This window comes from Ornithodoros turicata, chromosome 2 (genome assembly GCF_037126465.1).
Source record: "Ornithodoros turicata isolate Travis chromosome 2, ASM3712646v1, whole genome shotgun sequence".
Classification (NCBI taxonomy): Eukaryota; Metazoa; Arthropoda; class Arachnida; order Ixodida; family Argasidae; genus Ornithodoros; species Ornithodoros turicata.
Genome location: NC_088202.1, coordinates 142,559,281 through 142,573,808, shown reverse-complemented (window position 1 = coordinate 142,573,808; position 14,528 = coordinate 142,559,281). Strand labels below are relative to the sequence as shown.

General features: G+C 46.9%; 1 protein-coding gene and 1 non-coding gene across 3 annotated transcripts; one reads left to right on the top strand and one right to left on the bottom strand.

Moving 5' to 3' along the window:
- Positions 1 to 196: 196 nt before the first annotated feature.
- On the bottom strand, positions 197 to 269 carry Trnat-ggu (transfer RNA threonine (anticodon GGU)). The gene has a single exon. It is a non-coding gene; the product is annotated as a tRNA-Thr (tRNA).
- Positions 270 to 7,112: 6,843 nt separating this feature from the next.
- On the top strand, positions 7,113 to 10,861 carry LOC135384179 (uncharacterized). Of its 2 annotated transcripts, XR_010420279.1 has the most exons (5): positions 7,113 to 7,606; positions 8,468 to 8,608; positions 8,714 to 8,825; positions 8,886 to 9,102; positions 9,186 to 10,861. XR_010420279.1 is itself a non-coding variant. In XM_064613398.1 (4 exons), exons 1-4 carry the CDS (start codon positions 7,304 to 7,306, stop codon positions 8,951 to 8,953), a joined length of 624 nt encoding a protein of 207 aa, XP_064469468.1. In that variant the 5' UTR covers positions 7,113 to 7,303; the 3' UTR covers positions 8,954 to 10,861. The 2 variants fall into 2 exon arrangements, 1 of the variants encoding a protein (XP_064469468.1); XM_064613398.1 differs by having other exon boundaries at positions 8,886 to 10,861.
- The last annotated feature ends 3,667 nt before the right edge of the window (positions 10,862 to 14,528 follow it).

The following is a 14,528-nucleotide window of genomic DNA, read 5'->3' as shown; positions in this document are numbered from 1 at the left end:
TTTCTTTTTTTTTTTTTGTAGAACTGACCTGAAAACCTGACTTGTGGAAGGACTCGTACACGTAGGAGGCATTGTAGCCTGAACAAGAGATAAACTGATGTTCTGAGGCTGGAACAACATAGAAGGGACAGATACAAACAAAGCCTCAAATTGCCTAAGAAATCAACAATGAAAGATGAAAGTCACTGAAAAGGTTAGCCAGCTGTAGGGATCGAACCCACATCCTCTGGATTACCGGTCCAGGGCTCTACCAATTGAGCTAAGCTAACACGCCTCTCCAGCGACTTTCGGGGTCAGAGGATGTGGGTTCGATCCCTACAGCTGGCTAACCTTTTCAGTGACTTTCATCTTTCATTGTAGCCTGACCATGTCACAAACGCCTCGGACAAGAGTTACTTTCGTAGTTACCGGAGCATGAGCGTTCCCAGTATTTTTTTAGGGGAAGGCAAAGAGCTTAGGGGGGGGAAGGGGAAGCGTGCACCCAATGGACACTATTGACGGTAGAATAAGGATAATTGAAACTTCCGCTAAAGTACGTGCAATTTCCGCAGGTGATCTTGGAGATCCCGGCGAAAGCAACCCCCCCTCCCCCTTTTCTCAGTACGTCCATGATTACGTGTTGCACCCGCGTAGGATTCTTTATTGTTTTCGGGTTTTATGTTTTTTCAAATTCGGCAGGGAAAAATCGGGTGGTATTTGCACACGAGAATTCGGGAGAAATCGGGCGCTATATGATCTTCTGTTTAACATGTCATCGGGGAATTTTCGGGTGAAACGGAAGGCATATGAAACGAGCCACTATGCTGTGACACTGTGACGAGAAACGAGAATCTTTGTGTACAGTGAACCCTCGTTAATATGACCCCCGATAATCTGACATACGCGCTTTACGACCATACTCCTGGGGGACAATGCAGTGTAACCTCTGCAAATCCCCCCCGTTAATATGACAATTCCGCATTATGACCAAAATTTTCAGGAACGACCACGGTCATAATAACGAGGGTTCACTGTATTTCCGTTCGGAATTGGGGCATTTAATGACCGCCGTATTCGAACACTTATCCCGAGCTGCACAAAAACTCGTCTTAGACTCCTGCAGGAGTGGGGGATCATAAAAGAAGGACAAATAGGTTGTCACAAATAGCTCTCTCTGCTGATATTACGATTCACTTTTCGGACGGTTTACCCAGAATGACAAGTGGAAGGACCGCGAGGATTTCGGGTAGATATCGGGTTTTACCCGAATTCTTAAAAGCCTGTTCGGGGCGAACTATCGGGAAAAATCGGGTTTAACACGAAAACAAAGAACCCTATGCACGCGCTGTACTGCACAACAAAAAAAAAAAAAAAAAAAGAAAGAAAGAAAGAGAAAAACAGCTGTTTTTCTACGTGGAAACACACTTAGAAGGCGGAAACTCAAATTAACATGAGATGCACCCTGGAAGTCGCTGAGAAGGCGTGTTAGCTTAGCTCAATTGGTAGAGCCCTGGACCGGTAATCCAGAAGATGGGGGTTCGAGTCCTACAGCTGGCTAACCTTTTCAGTGACTTTCATCTTTCATCACTCAAATTAAGTCAAAGAATGAAAACACCAAAGAACCACAAGGGCTTGAAGGTCAATTTAACCACAAGGAGGAAAGCCGAAAGGGCGAGGACTATCGTAAGGCGGAACAATCAGAAGCGAAGATGAGTCGAACTGCGATATAAATTACCTCTACAAAGTTGAATGTGATGTTACTTATGATGTAATGAATGACTCAATCGAAGGTAACGTTACATTGCTGACTTTTAAAAACTGTCCAAAGGCCGGCACTGCAACAAGAAAACGATGACATACTCGACGTTTCCCGAACCAGTCCAATTTCCATCATCATGATGAAATGGCTTACATATATGGCATAAGTACGTGTTAAAGGTAAAAGTCATAACGTCAGCTTTGACAAACCGGCCATATTAGTTAACTTTAGTGCGTCGTACGCAGCCGCCTTCGCGTTTCCGGTTTTTATCGAAAAACACCGAAAAAGATACGCCGTTTAAATTTTCCCTCATTCGGTTTCAATCGAGAAACACCGAATACAGAGGTACATTCCAAGAGCGATGACAGGGATAAATTGCTGCACATGCCCAGCAAATTGTTGATGCAGATCAGAAAACCATACAGAAATACGATGGTTGTGAAAAATGTCCGTATACTTTTTCGTTAGTCGTAAAACGCCACCGAAGACATTCGGCCGTATTGAGACATCGGCCGTAATCAGACTTCGGCCGTAATGAGATACAATCGTTGAATGCGCGTCGCGCGGAAATTACATTGTGATTGCTATTCACCGGTAACCGCCGGGTAAACCATGTAGGCGCCAGGAAAAACATGGAAAAACGCCGATTTAGTTGAAATTAATAAACACCGAAAAACATACGCCGAATCCGTCCAAAAATAAAAACCGAAAAGGCGGAACCCTAGCGACAGCGTTGGCGGTTCTGCGCACTGCGCGAAGCTCTGTATATCTGTTATGGGCGTGCGAAGAACTACCAACGCTATCTTTTACTACTAAGACTCTCAATTAGCTCATGAAGATCGTTGGGAGTCCGAAAACAACTGGAATCTTGGCTTATCAAGAAAACCAACAACACAATCAACAAACCTCCAGGCTCTCTATCGGAATGTTATTTGCCTTTAACAGATAGATACCTGTCCCAACCAAGTCCTTTCATGAAACCAGGACTGTCGATAATACAGCATTTTGCTCACCGTCCGAACACTCCAGAAGGACAAATGCTCACCAAGTTTGTTTACGTGCTTGTTCTGTTCGCAAGTTGCGTCGCGTTTATTGGTAGCACAATGTAAAAGAAAAATGTTTGTCGCAGGAGAATATACTTTGTTGTGGCTAGGAGGCATGACTGGTGTCATGTTTTCAACCACGCGCATGACTGGAGCCCCTTAAAGGGACCATGAAAGGATATTTGACCAGCCCACGATCATTTTTAATTTCTTCCCCTTTACTACAGCATTCACTCTGTGAAATATGAAGTTGAAAATGGGTAAAATAGCGAAGGTATTATATATTAACCATGGGCGCGAACAGCAGCTGCTACGGCACGCCTCCGAGACGAACTGGCCGTGACATCATACACAGAACATGTTGCCGATTCGTGGACGGGCTTTTGCGAGCAAACTGCAAAATTTGCAAACAAGCTCGCATACTTCGCCATGAAATACGTTTTAATTTGACCTGGAGACAAGATTGTATCTAACCGTTGACACAGGATCCTACAAGATGACAAGAAGATCCTAAGGGATGAGAGGACCTACAAGAAATGTAATATAGCCGTTGACTGTCAGTACCAGAGTTCGAGGTAACTCGTTACTGTAACTAAGTTCCTTTTTTTTGGGTAACTTGTAACTTAACTCGGTACTTTTGCGCCGTGGTGACTTTCAGAGGAACTCGTTCCTTTTTCAGGTAACTTTGCCTAAGTAACTTAAGTTAAGTTCCTAGTTACTTTTTACTCGCTTTTCACTCACATCCACATATTTTCTTGCTTTCTCTCCGGTTCCTTCATGGCATTTTTTGCCATGAAACGAGATATTCAATCAATGACAGTATTTTATTCAGAAAGTAAGAACCGCTGACATTGAAATGAAGCTGAACCATTGTGTACCCACGGGGAGTAAGATGCAAAGCATTCGAATAGACCTCTACCAGAGAAACGTCATCATGACATTGGTAAACAGACTGAAACCGAAACAAATCGGAAGGAGAGGGCTGGGTTCCACAAATGGGAGTTGTTCTCTGCCTCTCATTGAAGGAAGGGGAAGATATCGTAGTCGCCCCAAGACCGTGGCTTCCGCGCGCGACCTTGTTCACCTCTAGCTTCGAGCGTAGTTCAATTCTACCAAATTTGTAGCGCTGTCGAACACTATGACGTCATTTGTTTACAAACAGGGAGAGGTCTATTGTTGGACATAAACGACAACCGTCTAAGCGTGTTGCACATGACAACGATCTAAGCGTGTTGCACTCCTCCGCAGGCAACTCAAGGTCTAACTCAGCTGCTCATGCGCGCTACACCTGCGTAATGCTATTTTGTGTCTGAAGTAACTTGGAAGTAACTCGTTCTTTTTTTTAAGTAACTCAGTAACTGCGAGTTACGTTTCAGGCTGAAGAACTTCGTTATTAACTTAGTTACATTTTTCACACGGTAACTTAACTTGTAACGAGTTCTTTTTGGCGGGTAACTTCTCAATCTATGGTCAGTACCACTGATCTCTATGTATAAAGGCTGGATCGCGCATGGGAGAGGGGCTCGTGGGGGAGAGGCCTGCATTCGGGCCGCCATGTTGGAGGGCCCACTGGCGCCGGCTGCTCCCATAGGAAACAATAGGAAGCGATTTGATTTGGAGTATTTATTGCGGTTTAAACTGGTATGACATGCCCTTTAGTTTCAAGGAAATTTTAAAAAATACGTGAACTAAATGCAGACCCGCTTGAACTAAATGCAGACGACAGAATACGTTGGGCCCACCAATATGGCGGCCGGTGACCACGCTTTGGAGAACCCTATGCGCGATCCGTGGTCAGTACTGTCAGCATGGTTACCGGAGCACGTTTTCCTCTCTCAACTTCTTCTTCGTCAGAACATACCTCCGTCGGTGACATTTTACGAGCTGCTGAGTACCGAACGATCCATAGACGCTGTGTGTGTCGCATAATCTCTTCCTCCATCGCCGACAATTTGCTTTTCGCCATATTTCGAGTGATTTCGACGGCAGATATACGATGTCGTTGTTGTCCAAACTGAAACCATGCATCCACATGGTCCCGCGGGGTGTGTGATCCTCGTCGTTCACAATTGGCTGAGAGAATTGGATGACGATGACGTAAGCCCGCTTCGAAGGCATATATGGCATATATCCAGCGGTCACGCCTTGCTATTTTTATCTGATTACTGCGCCCTTGTTGTACTGAATACGGTTAAAAGTCGATGTGTGTGCGATAGTGAGGGATCATGAGAACGGTTTCCTGCAGGGTACTCGGAATTCACGAAAATAATTTCATGGTCCTTTTAATAGTAAAATAATTCATACATGTGCACATGCATAAGAAGAAGAAGAGAAATTCGATCATAAGCGACACCACAGTGCAAAAATACTCCAAAAGCCGGGAGACGACATAACTGGACAAAAAAGTAGAGAACTCCGACTTAACATAACAAAATAACAAGGTTTACTCACCTGAGTAAACCTTGTTATTTTGTTATGTTAAGAGTTCTCTACTTTGGTCTCTACAACCACCACAGTGGTTAGGCGCGTGGATTAAATTTCGACACAAGCGTAGAAGCATTGTAGGACTCACGTGGTAGTGGGTTATGTCGATAAAGGTGGAGCATGGTTGTCCTATCTTTTACTTCAAAAAATATATTTAATAGTTGCGAACCAGACTGATATTTGCGAAAATTTCGCGTGCCTGACAAGCGCAAAAGCGTATAAAAATAATGCGTATCAATGCTCTTCTTACGAAATGCTGTAAGGGTAATATTGGACTAATCCCCGCCACAGATTTTAGCCGAGACTTCGCTTCGTGAAAATTTGGGGCAGCGAAATTAGTGTTTTTCTTTGTGTTTTTTAAATACTAGTATGAGACGCTGGGAAGGTTATCAGTACATTCTGTCCGATGAATCCATAGCGTAATCCTGAAAGCAATGGAAATTCAAGTTCCCTGGGGAGGTCACTTCGGAAAAGTCTTTTTGTACTTGATATCTCAGGGAGCGGCCCTGCTTTGTGCATGTGAGGTGGTGTTCTTCCTTCTATTCCCCTATACAGATGACGAGCACTGGGAGGTTTTTGAGAGATCCTCCTGGATGGAATCCTCCTTGGAAAACTATGCCGGCTACATATTTTACTTTCAATGCCACCAAACAACAAAGAAAGCGAGCCGTGGACTCGGCTATAAAAGACCGAAACGACTGACAGCACCCACGACTGCCATACCAATGAAGAGGCTCACCAGGCTGTCCTACGGGGACATCAGATAGCTTCAGCCCACTCTATCATCTTGCCCAAAGGTGACCGTCAGGCCCTTGTCCGTGTTATCTCTGCAGACAAGACGAGATCACAGTGGCTGAATGACATATGTCACCCTACACTGTAAACTGGAAAACACCCTTATGGGTGTAAATGGCTTGTCCTATAACTGACACCTCTTTTTGCACCGTACATGGTCTGGAACACCCTTTTTAGAGGGTGTATTCCGTGTAAATCACCCCTGGAAAGGGCGCTTTTATTTGAAAATGCCCTCTTTTGCACCCTTTAAACACCCTTTTAGGAGGGTGTAAGATCGTTAAACACCCTCCTAAAAAGGTGTATAAAGGGTGCAAAAGACGGCATTTTCAAGGAAAAGCGCCCTTTCAAAGGGCGTTTTACACGGGATACACCCTCTAAAAAGGGTGTTCCAGACCATACGGTGTAAAAAGAGGAGTCAATTATAGGACAAGCGATTTACACCCATAAGGGTGTTTTTCAGTTTACAGTGTACTCTCTGCTCCACGCAGTGGATCCGTCTCTCTCTGCGTCTTTTCCTCATCGCCTTCCGCGACAGTCTCTTCTTCACCGTATGCGGTTGAATATTGCATTTACCCCAGTTACCCCAGGCCGTCAGTGACAAGACGTTGCTCGTAATAAATACCCTACTCCTTTCTGTATTGTTCACGTCTCGTTTATTTTGTATTTATATATATCAGGGCGTCGAACCGAACTCGAACCGCAATTTTCGAGACACTGTTCAACCCGAACCGGACAAAATACTAGTGGTAACCGCGGTTCACAACAAAACGGTTCGGACATGAAAGAAGTCAGCATAAGAGTTCAAGTGCCTCTCAATCCCCGAACGAGGACACATTGGTCTGCATGTCATGCATTTCGCAAATTTTCACCTAGCAGTCAAATGAGGACGTATAGTAAGTACGCGGGTGTGGTTTCCAATGCAACACCCACACCACAAAATTTCCTAGAGCTGCTGCATCGTCTCCGCAGGCCGCACGGAAGCGAGGAAGAGTAGAGGGCGTTGAACGAGTCACGTGGGGTAGGCTGATAGCCGGCAAAAAGACTATGTCGGAAGCAAGACGGGCGAGTGAATACTTGGGCGCCTGAGCCGGCTACACTGTGGACTATGGGCTACATTAAACTCCTATACGAAGGCAGGCGCTGTGCTGTGGTGCAAAACCTTGTATGTGATGTGATGTTATGTGCTATGTGACAACAGGATAGTCACTATTCGTACAGGCGGTACTTCCTGTCGCAACTCGCAATGCCGTCGGTATGTGGTGTTCGCGGGTGCATGAACAGTGGACGGAATGCCCACGGATATCGTCGGCATACGGTCCCGTGGAAAGAACCAGCACGGACTGCATGGCTAGAACTGATAGGACGTGATGAAGTCCTGCCGAGAACTGAAATTGCCGTCTGTGGTTTACACTTTCGGTCGGACGACTACGAACTCAACATGTCACTCGCTGAAGCCTCGGGAGTCGGGAAATTCAAACCTAGACTGAGAGCAGGAGTAAAGCCGTCCTTGAACCTGCCTGGTCGGCACGCCGCGTCAGAAAATGTGGTACGCATGTCGCCTGCAATGATACATACACTGGGGATATACCTCTTCAACCTTTGCAACTTGGCCAAATTTCTCTTCCAACAACAGCTTACATGTTAAATACGCGAGTTTTACAGACTTGCACTAATTCGAGCACAGCGCAGGCGATTGCCTGCGAGGCCGTTGCGTTCACATCACAGTATACAGCGTTTGCAAATATAAACTTCGGGGTTTGTAACGAAGATAAAACAAAGAAGAACAGTGTCGGAAAGCAAAGGTAGATGTTAGAGGACGTATTATGCCCCACAATTTTATGTCGATACTGTCGTAAAAAATTGTGTAAACTAGAAAACCGCCGCTGCCTAACCGGCTGTACCTGTGTTTCAGCTCCTTTCCGCCAGGTGGCGAAACGGTCGAACGCGGCGTTGCGGACGATACCGAAACCAAGTGAACAAGTGTAACTAAATGCAGAGTCGTATACGGAGGGAATTCCGGAATGCTCTCCACATCCGTCGTCTGCTCTTGCCATGCATTACATCAGATTGATCAGATTAGATTAGATTGTTAGATTAGATTTAGATCATTAGATCAGAAACAACTCCACTAATTCACGTCAGATTTTTGGCATTATTGTTGAGTTAAAGTGGCACTGTAGTTTCGGAATCAACCGCAACAAATGCGATAGTCCCCTAATTATCTCGACCAGCATTTTGCCCTGCATCACACGATAGCAACAACGGGCAAGCAGCATGATCTTTGCAATGCAATACAGACAGCAGAAATCACGCTTACGTGCAACTCGCGAGCTGTGGCCTGTGACAGGATTCTCGAGCCCGGTGGTGAGATACGAAACCGGTCGAATAACCCATTATCTGTTTGCAGGGGATGGCGTACACGTGCCCTGGGGTGAACCCCGAGTCGGTACTCTGTGTGTACACGCCCACCACTACAAAATGGTTTGTCCCGCTGGTTTCGCATCCTGCCACCAGGCTCGAGAATCCTGTCACAGGCCACGGCTCGCATGTAAGTGTGGTTTCCGCTGCATATTATCGTTGTCGTGCTGGTATGTTGTTCTCTTGTTATCGTTGTTTCACGAAGTTTGAAATGAAACCGACAAACGACCCGCAGGGCATGAAGTGTGGAGCCGGCGTACCTTCGGCTCAAGAAAAAGGGATGCAGTGCTCTCTCCGAAAACAGTCGAAGTGGACCCAAACAACAGTTCCGCAAACAAGGAGAGCCGGTACGTAACAACGTGGCACTATAATGGCAACATACAGCTGATACATTTCTCAACTTCTAGGCACACAAGCAAATCATAACGTTGTACCTTTACGAACATCATCGACTCAAACGGGTGAAGATTTCTGAGAATCTGGGTTCATCACAGCATTCGGGCATCTAACATGGGGACCATTATGTTGCTCTACACCACTTGTGGATGTGACAGAGAGCAGTATTGATGACATTGACAATCCAGCAGACACCAGCTATGTACCGCAACATGACAGCCTTCTTGGGTAAACGCCAAAATGCTAATGCAGCTGCATTTGTATTTCACTGCTACATTGGAGGCTCGTAATTTCAGTTTTCTTTTGTTCAGCTTGAGGACGTCGGCATGCATGGCCTGGAAGAGCACATCTGAAGCCGGACTATATTGTAAAGTGCGCTTCCAGCACAAAATCACCACAAAGGCTGCACACAACACTGAAAGCAACACTGGGTTCCACGTCACCTGGCAATTCTCAGCATTGCTTCGTTCATCCTGCTCGTGTCTTTGAAAAAAAAAAAGAAACTTTTTCTAAGCATTGAAATCAACATCATAATGCATCAATAATCAATATATTGCATAAGTGGTTCAGGCAACAGATCTCACCATAAAACGGGAATGGTGACTACCTCGGGGCATAGTGCAAGGACGACACCTTTCGCATCTAACCTCATCAACAGCTACAGAACTCTATGTCATTCTGTTCTTTCTGCAATGCATCGTTGGTTTTAGCCAGCGAGAATGGACAGTGTCCACCGACTCAAAATCTGCACTGCAATCTATTGAGAACACAGACACACGAGACTTGTCAGCACCCTGGTGATGGGCGTGTCAGTGGATTACACCAGCACGCCTATGAAGCAGGACACAGGCAAGCTCTCCAGTGGGTTCTAGCCCATTGTGGTGTGGTGGGGAATGAAGAGGCTGACAGTGCCTCAGAGGCAGCTCTCTCATGTAAGAGGCGGATGACCAACGGCTCGTCGGTGGTAGCCAAGGTCCTGCTGAAGACTGGTGGGTTCGACTCATACCACCGGCCGTGTGGTCTGAGGTTTTCCCTTGGTCTTCCGAAGACTTTCCAGACGAATGTCTGCACAGTTCCCCCTGAAGTTGGCCCAGGACGCATACAAACCCCCGTCCCCCACTTCGCGGCGCTAATATTGAATTTAAAAAAAATATAGGCGGATGAGTACTGCACTGCTGAGAGGAGACTGTAGTTCCGTCTTTCGACGACTAGCGGCACCTTGGTTATCCGCCAGTGGACAACTGACACTCTCCCCTCAATCTATGCTTTGCCAGAGTTTATCCTACGCTCCCTTTCCGGATGCCACGAAACAACTCTCGTCAAGACGCTGCATTAATGCTGCGGATGAGACTCAACGTGGCTCTTACAGCTGAGTGGCGTTTCCGCTTACGACAGTTTGACTCTGCGGTCTGGAAGATCTAGCGCACGCTCTTTTCCGTTGTTCGCACTACCACCTTTTTAGAACCACACTTTCAGTGTCACTAAATCGGCGGGACTCTCGCCCTCTCACTCACCCTCTGCCCTAAACGCACATCTAAACCTTTTTTTTTTTGTAACACCGCGGGACTTTGGTGCCCACTGTGAGGTGACTGATCATAATCAGCTTCGTCATGCCTGTGGTTGAAGACAGTGGAATGCTGTTGTGAATTTGGTACACATCTTGTCCTAGCAACGCGTCCTTGTCAGTTTTCGCGGAGCGCACAATAATATTGAAAGTGTTTATCAGGTACAACACGCACTGCCGTAGCCCCTGGACCTCCACGTGATGTGATGTGGTGTTTTGCCTTAGGATGTCCTGCCCACATGCGACCATCCTTTCTCGTGGAACCTTGTGTCTACAAACAGTTGTCCCTATTGTAGTCGTGCCAAGACAAACAACCAAGTGCTCTATGAGTGTCATACGGTCAAGGATCTTCTGGGGTCTTGTTCGCCATCACACAAAACGTCGTTTGTCCTGTGTCATTAAAATGTTGTCGTCCGTCTCCCACAGCCTAGTGTTCTTGCGGTGCCGACATATTGTAGACAGCGCATTGTAAGGTAGTTTCACAACCATGGCACAACGTTGGAATCGCGTGCCGTTGTTGTTGTTTGTGTGACGCTGGCGTCTCATGAGCTCCCTGCAGTGGGAGCTACTCGTGCTCAGGCGTGATCTGTTCAATAGGCTATGGGAGCGCACCTCAGCTTGTGTACAGGACGGGGAGCTTAATTGATTGTACATAGTGTGCATCGTGTAATTATTTTCCTTGTTCATACTTTCAGCCGTACGGTATACATATGGTATAGCATATAGTCCAGGCCCGTATTTGCCAATGAATTATGGATGTATATAGTGTACATATAGTTTATCCTGTATAGTGCCTGTGTTTTTTCATGCCTTGTACATAGTCATTAGAGCCTCTAAAGTTCCTAGTGCCATCAGCTTGTGTTGTGTACAAGTTGTGTATTACGTACATAATAAATTTTCCCATAACAACCACAAACAACAGTCTTGGGTAGTAACTACATTCCAAGTAGCTTGTAACTTTATCTACGGGGTTAGTCTAGCAAATGTTACATTTCGATCGCGTTGTAAAAATAGAATACGGGGTTTCACCCATCTCATGTTTTGCAGTCCGATAGCCATTTGTCTGAAGTTTTATTGGAATTTTTTTGTAAGTGCTATGGGGTCGTGTCGAAAGAAAATTAAAAATCGAGCAAAATCTCGCCCCATACATTTTCATGGGCCTATCCCACACAAACGTACGCCACAAGTTTTTATTGTGTCTGCTTCACATCCACATCACTTCACACAAGCAGCGCTGCCTATAAGGTCGTGACATGCCCTTTCTGACGTTATTCTGTATGTAGGTGCCACCTGTGTGTGGTGAAATGAGAAAGAAGTACACAAGAGAAAACGGCAGCTGAGATGGGCATTAGAAAATACGAAAATGCATGGAGATATTTTGCTCAATTTTTAATATTTCTTCTACAGCACCATAAGGATTACAAAAAATTCTAACAAGACTCAAGACAAATGGCTGCCTATCCGCAAAATTTGGGGTTGGCTGAACGCAGTCTTCTATTTTACTTTCTGCAGTGACTAGTTACTTTTCTACAATGGTAAGTTGTAACTATATTTACTGCTTTTGGTTAAAGTAACTGCAAAATGTAACTCGCGTCAGTTCCCTAACGTCGTTTCGTCGAGGATTCAAGCACCCTGCCATTCTTATTCTACGAACTTTTAGGGTCAGAATGTCCTTAGATTAACCCGCATCATGCTGTTAGGGTCCATGAGAAATCATCTGTTTCTAACATGGTATACTATGCTAGGACAGTACAACTGCTGAACAATTTTTTTAAAAAGTTACATTACATTACTTGGCTGATTTTTCTTCCTTCACCCTCGTGTGTGAACCAGCTGGACAGCTGAGCGAAAGAGCCCATTGGTACGCTGCTCCACCGGAACCAATTGCCGTAAAAATCCCACGGTGCCCACTTGAGTGCGACCAAACACGGCAAGCTACTTCGACCCCCCCCCCCCCCCCCCCCCCCGTAAAAATCCCCCCCCGAATCCCGGACAAAAGCTCACAGGGCATAAGCTCACCGGACAAAAGCTCACCGCACCGTACTCCCCAACGTGTGAAATACGTAAAAGGCTCTTTTGACCTAACCCTGGTCAGTCTCGACGGGTGCAGTCCCGGTGAGCTTTTGTCCGTACCCCCGGCGCATCCCATTCGCAGAGCTGGGGACTGTTTTGCTCCGGGAAGAGGCAGAAACAGTTCCACTGGCAGAGGAGTCTGATCTATCGTCGAATGTTACGTTGGCGGAGCAAGGGTAAAACATTTGCTCCAAGGGGCCATAGTTTCCTGATCCAGCGATTTCCTTGGAGCATATCCAGCGGAACACAACAGAGGAGAAGAGACATGCGCGCGATAAGTGAGGCAGGTGGTATTAGGCCATTTTGTATTGCCAACTGCAGGATGGGACTAGCGTAAGCTTGCCCACATCACGGCTCAAAAATAGTACTGCCCTCGCCCTAAAAACGAAGAGCAGGCATGCACTACATTGTCTCCCTCCACGGCGATCATTAGAACGCCGATCTGAAGGAAGACGGCCGCTTCGAGCTTCTTCGCTCTCATCGGCACAGCGTAGGGATGGTTAGGCCATTTGCAAAAGTTCCGGGGAGCAGCGCGCGCCCTGGGAGGGCATGCCGGGAAATGCTGTGCAAAACGACAGCGACGGTGCGTGCACCAGTACGACGACGACGACGACGACGGTGGGAGACGATAGCAAATCACTGTCGTTTTGCACAGCATTTCCCGGCACGCCCTGCCAGGCCGCGCGCTGCTCCCTGGAACTTTTGCAAATGGCCTACTGAGTTCTTTCGATTCTTTATTATTTTTATTTAATCTTCTTTTTTTTTGTCGCTTGTCACGTGGTACCCGTTGTCGGCATCACAGATGTTGGCAACGTCACGACTTATGCCTTCGGGGGAATGTGTGTCCTGGGCCGACTTCTAGGAGAACTGTGTCTGGCAGCATCTGAGGAAAACCACAGACAGCAAAGCCGGCGCAAGGATTCAAAACCGGGTACCTCCCTTTGGTACCACCTCCCGGGTGGTGAAAGGGATCGCCGTTGTCGGCCTCACAGAGGTGGGCAACGTCACGACTAACGCCCTGGGGGGAATGTGCGTCCTGGGTCGACTTCTAAGGGAACTGTGCCGACATAGCTGTCTCTGAAAGCGTCTGAGGAAAACCCAGGAAAAACCCCAGACAGCATAGCCGGCACCGGGATTCGAACCCGCGGGTACCTCCCAGTCTTGACGTGACATGGCCAGCACGCTAGCACCTGAGCCACGAGCTGGTAACACGGCTGGTGGCCACGTGGAGTTGTTCTCGTATTGTCATGCCTTACTTGAGAGCGGTATGAGATCGTTCAACGTGCTCGACGGGAAAGCTGAGGGGCTGCGCGAAAGGCTAACCTACTTGCATAGTGCACTGGACAGCAGGCAGCACCGTGCCAACCGTGCGCGGCGCTTTCCAATAGGCGCGGTTCGATTACTGATCTTTACACTGAACGAACTGACCCTTCTTGTCCTGTTGCAACCTGACCACGTGCTGTTGAAAGATGAAAGTCACTGAAAAGGTTAGCCAGCTGTAGGCGTTGTATGTATTTGTCCCTTCTATGTTGTTCCAGCCTCAGAACATCAGTTCTTTCATGTTCACGTGCTGTTGTTGTCGGACTGTCGTACCTTACTTGAGAGCGGTCCAATGAGACCGTTCAACGTGCTCGACGGGAAAGCTGAGGGGCTGCGCGAAAGGCTAACCTACTTGCATAGTGCATTGGACAGCAGGCAGCACCGTGCCAACCGTGCGCGGCGCTTTTTAATAGGCGTGTTCCTATTATCTCTACACTGAACGAACTGACCCTCTCTGTCCTGTGCCAACCCGGCCGACGACGGTAGCTGTGGAGGAGGTTAACACTGCTTCCAGCGCCGTGTCAGAAATCTCCGGCGCACGTCAAAAGAACTCCAGGTGGTTGAAATTATCCCCAATCCTATCCTGCGACACGTGCAACATCACCGAATCCTATGCCGTTTGAAGACGCCCTTTTCTCTTTGGTTTGCTCTCAAGAACCTGGGATACATGCGTACTATTTCTGGCTTTTCGCTCTGT

Bases quoted from the DNA above. Each gene is read 5' to 3' on its own strand.
- LOC135384179 (XM_064613398.1), top strand. From the start codon at position 7,304: ATGCCGTCGGTATGTGGTGTTCGCGGGTGCATGAACAGTGGACGGAAT. The intron at 7,607-8,467 runs GTACGCATGTCG...ATCTGTTTGCAG, and splicing joins ACGCCGCGTCAGAAAATGTG to GGGATGGCGTACACGTGCCC. The intron at 8,826-8,885 runs GTACGTAACAAC...CTCAACTTCTAG, and splicing joins TCCGCAAACAAGGAGAGCCG to GCACACAAGCAAATCATAAC.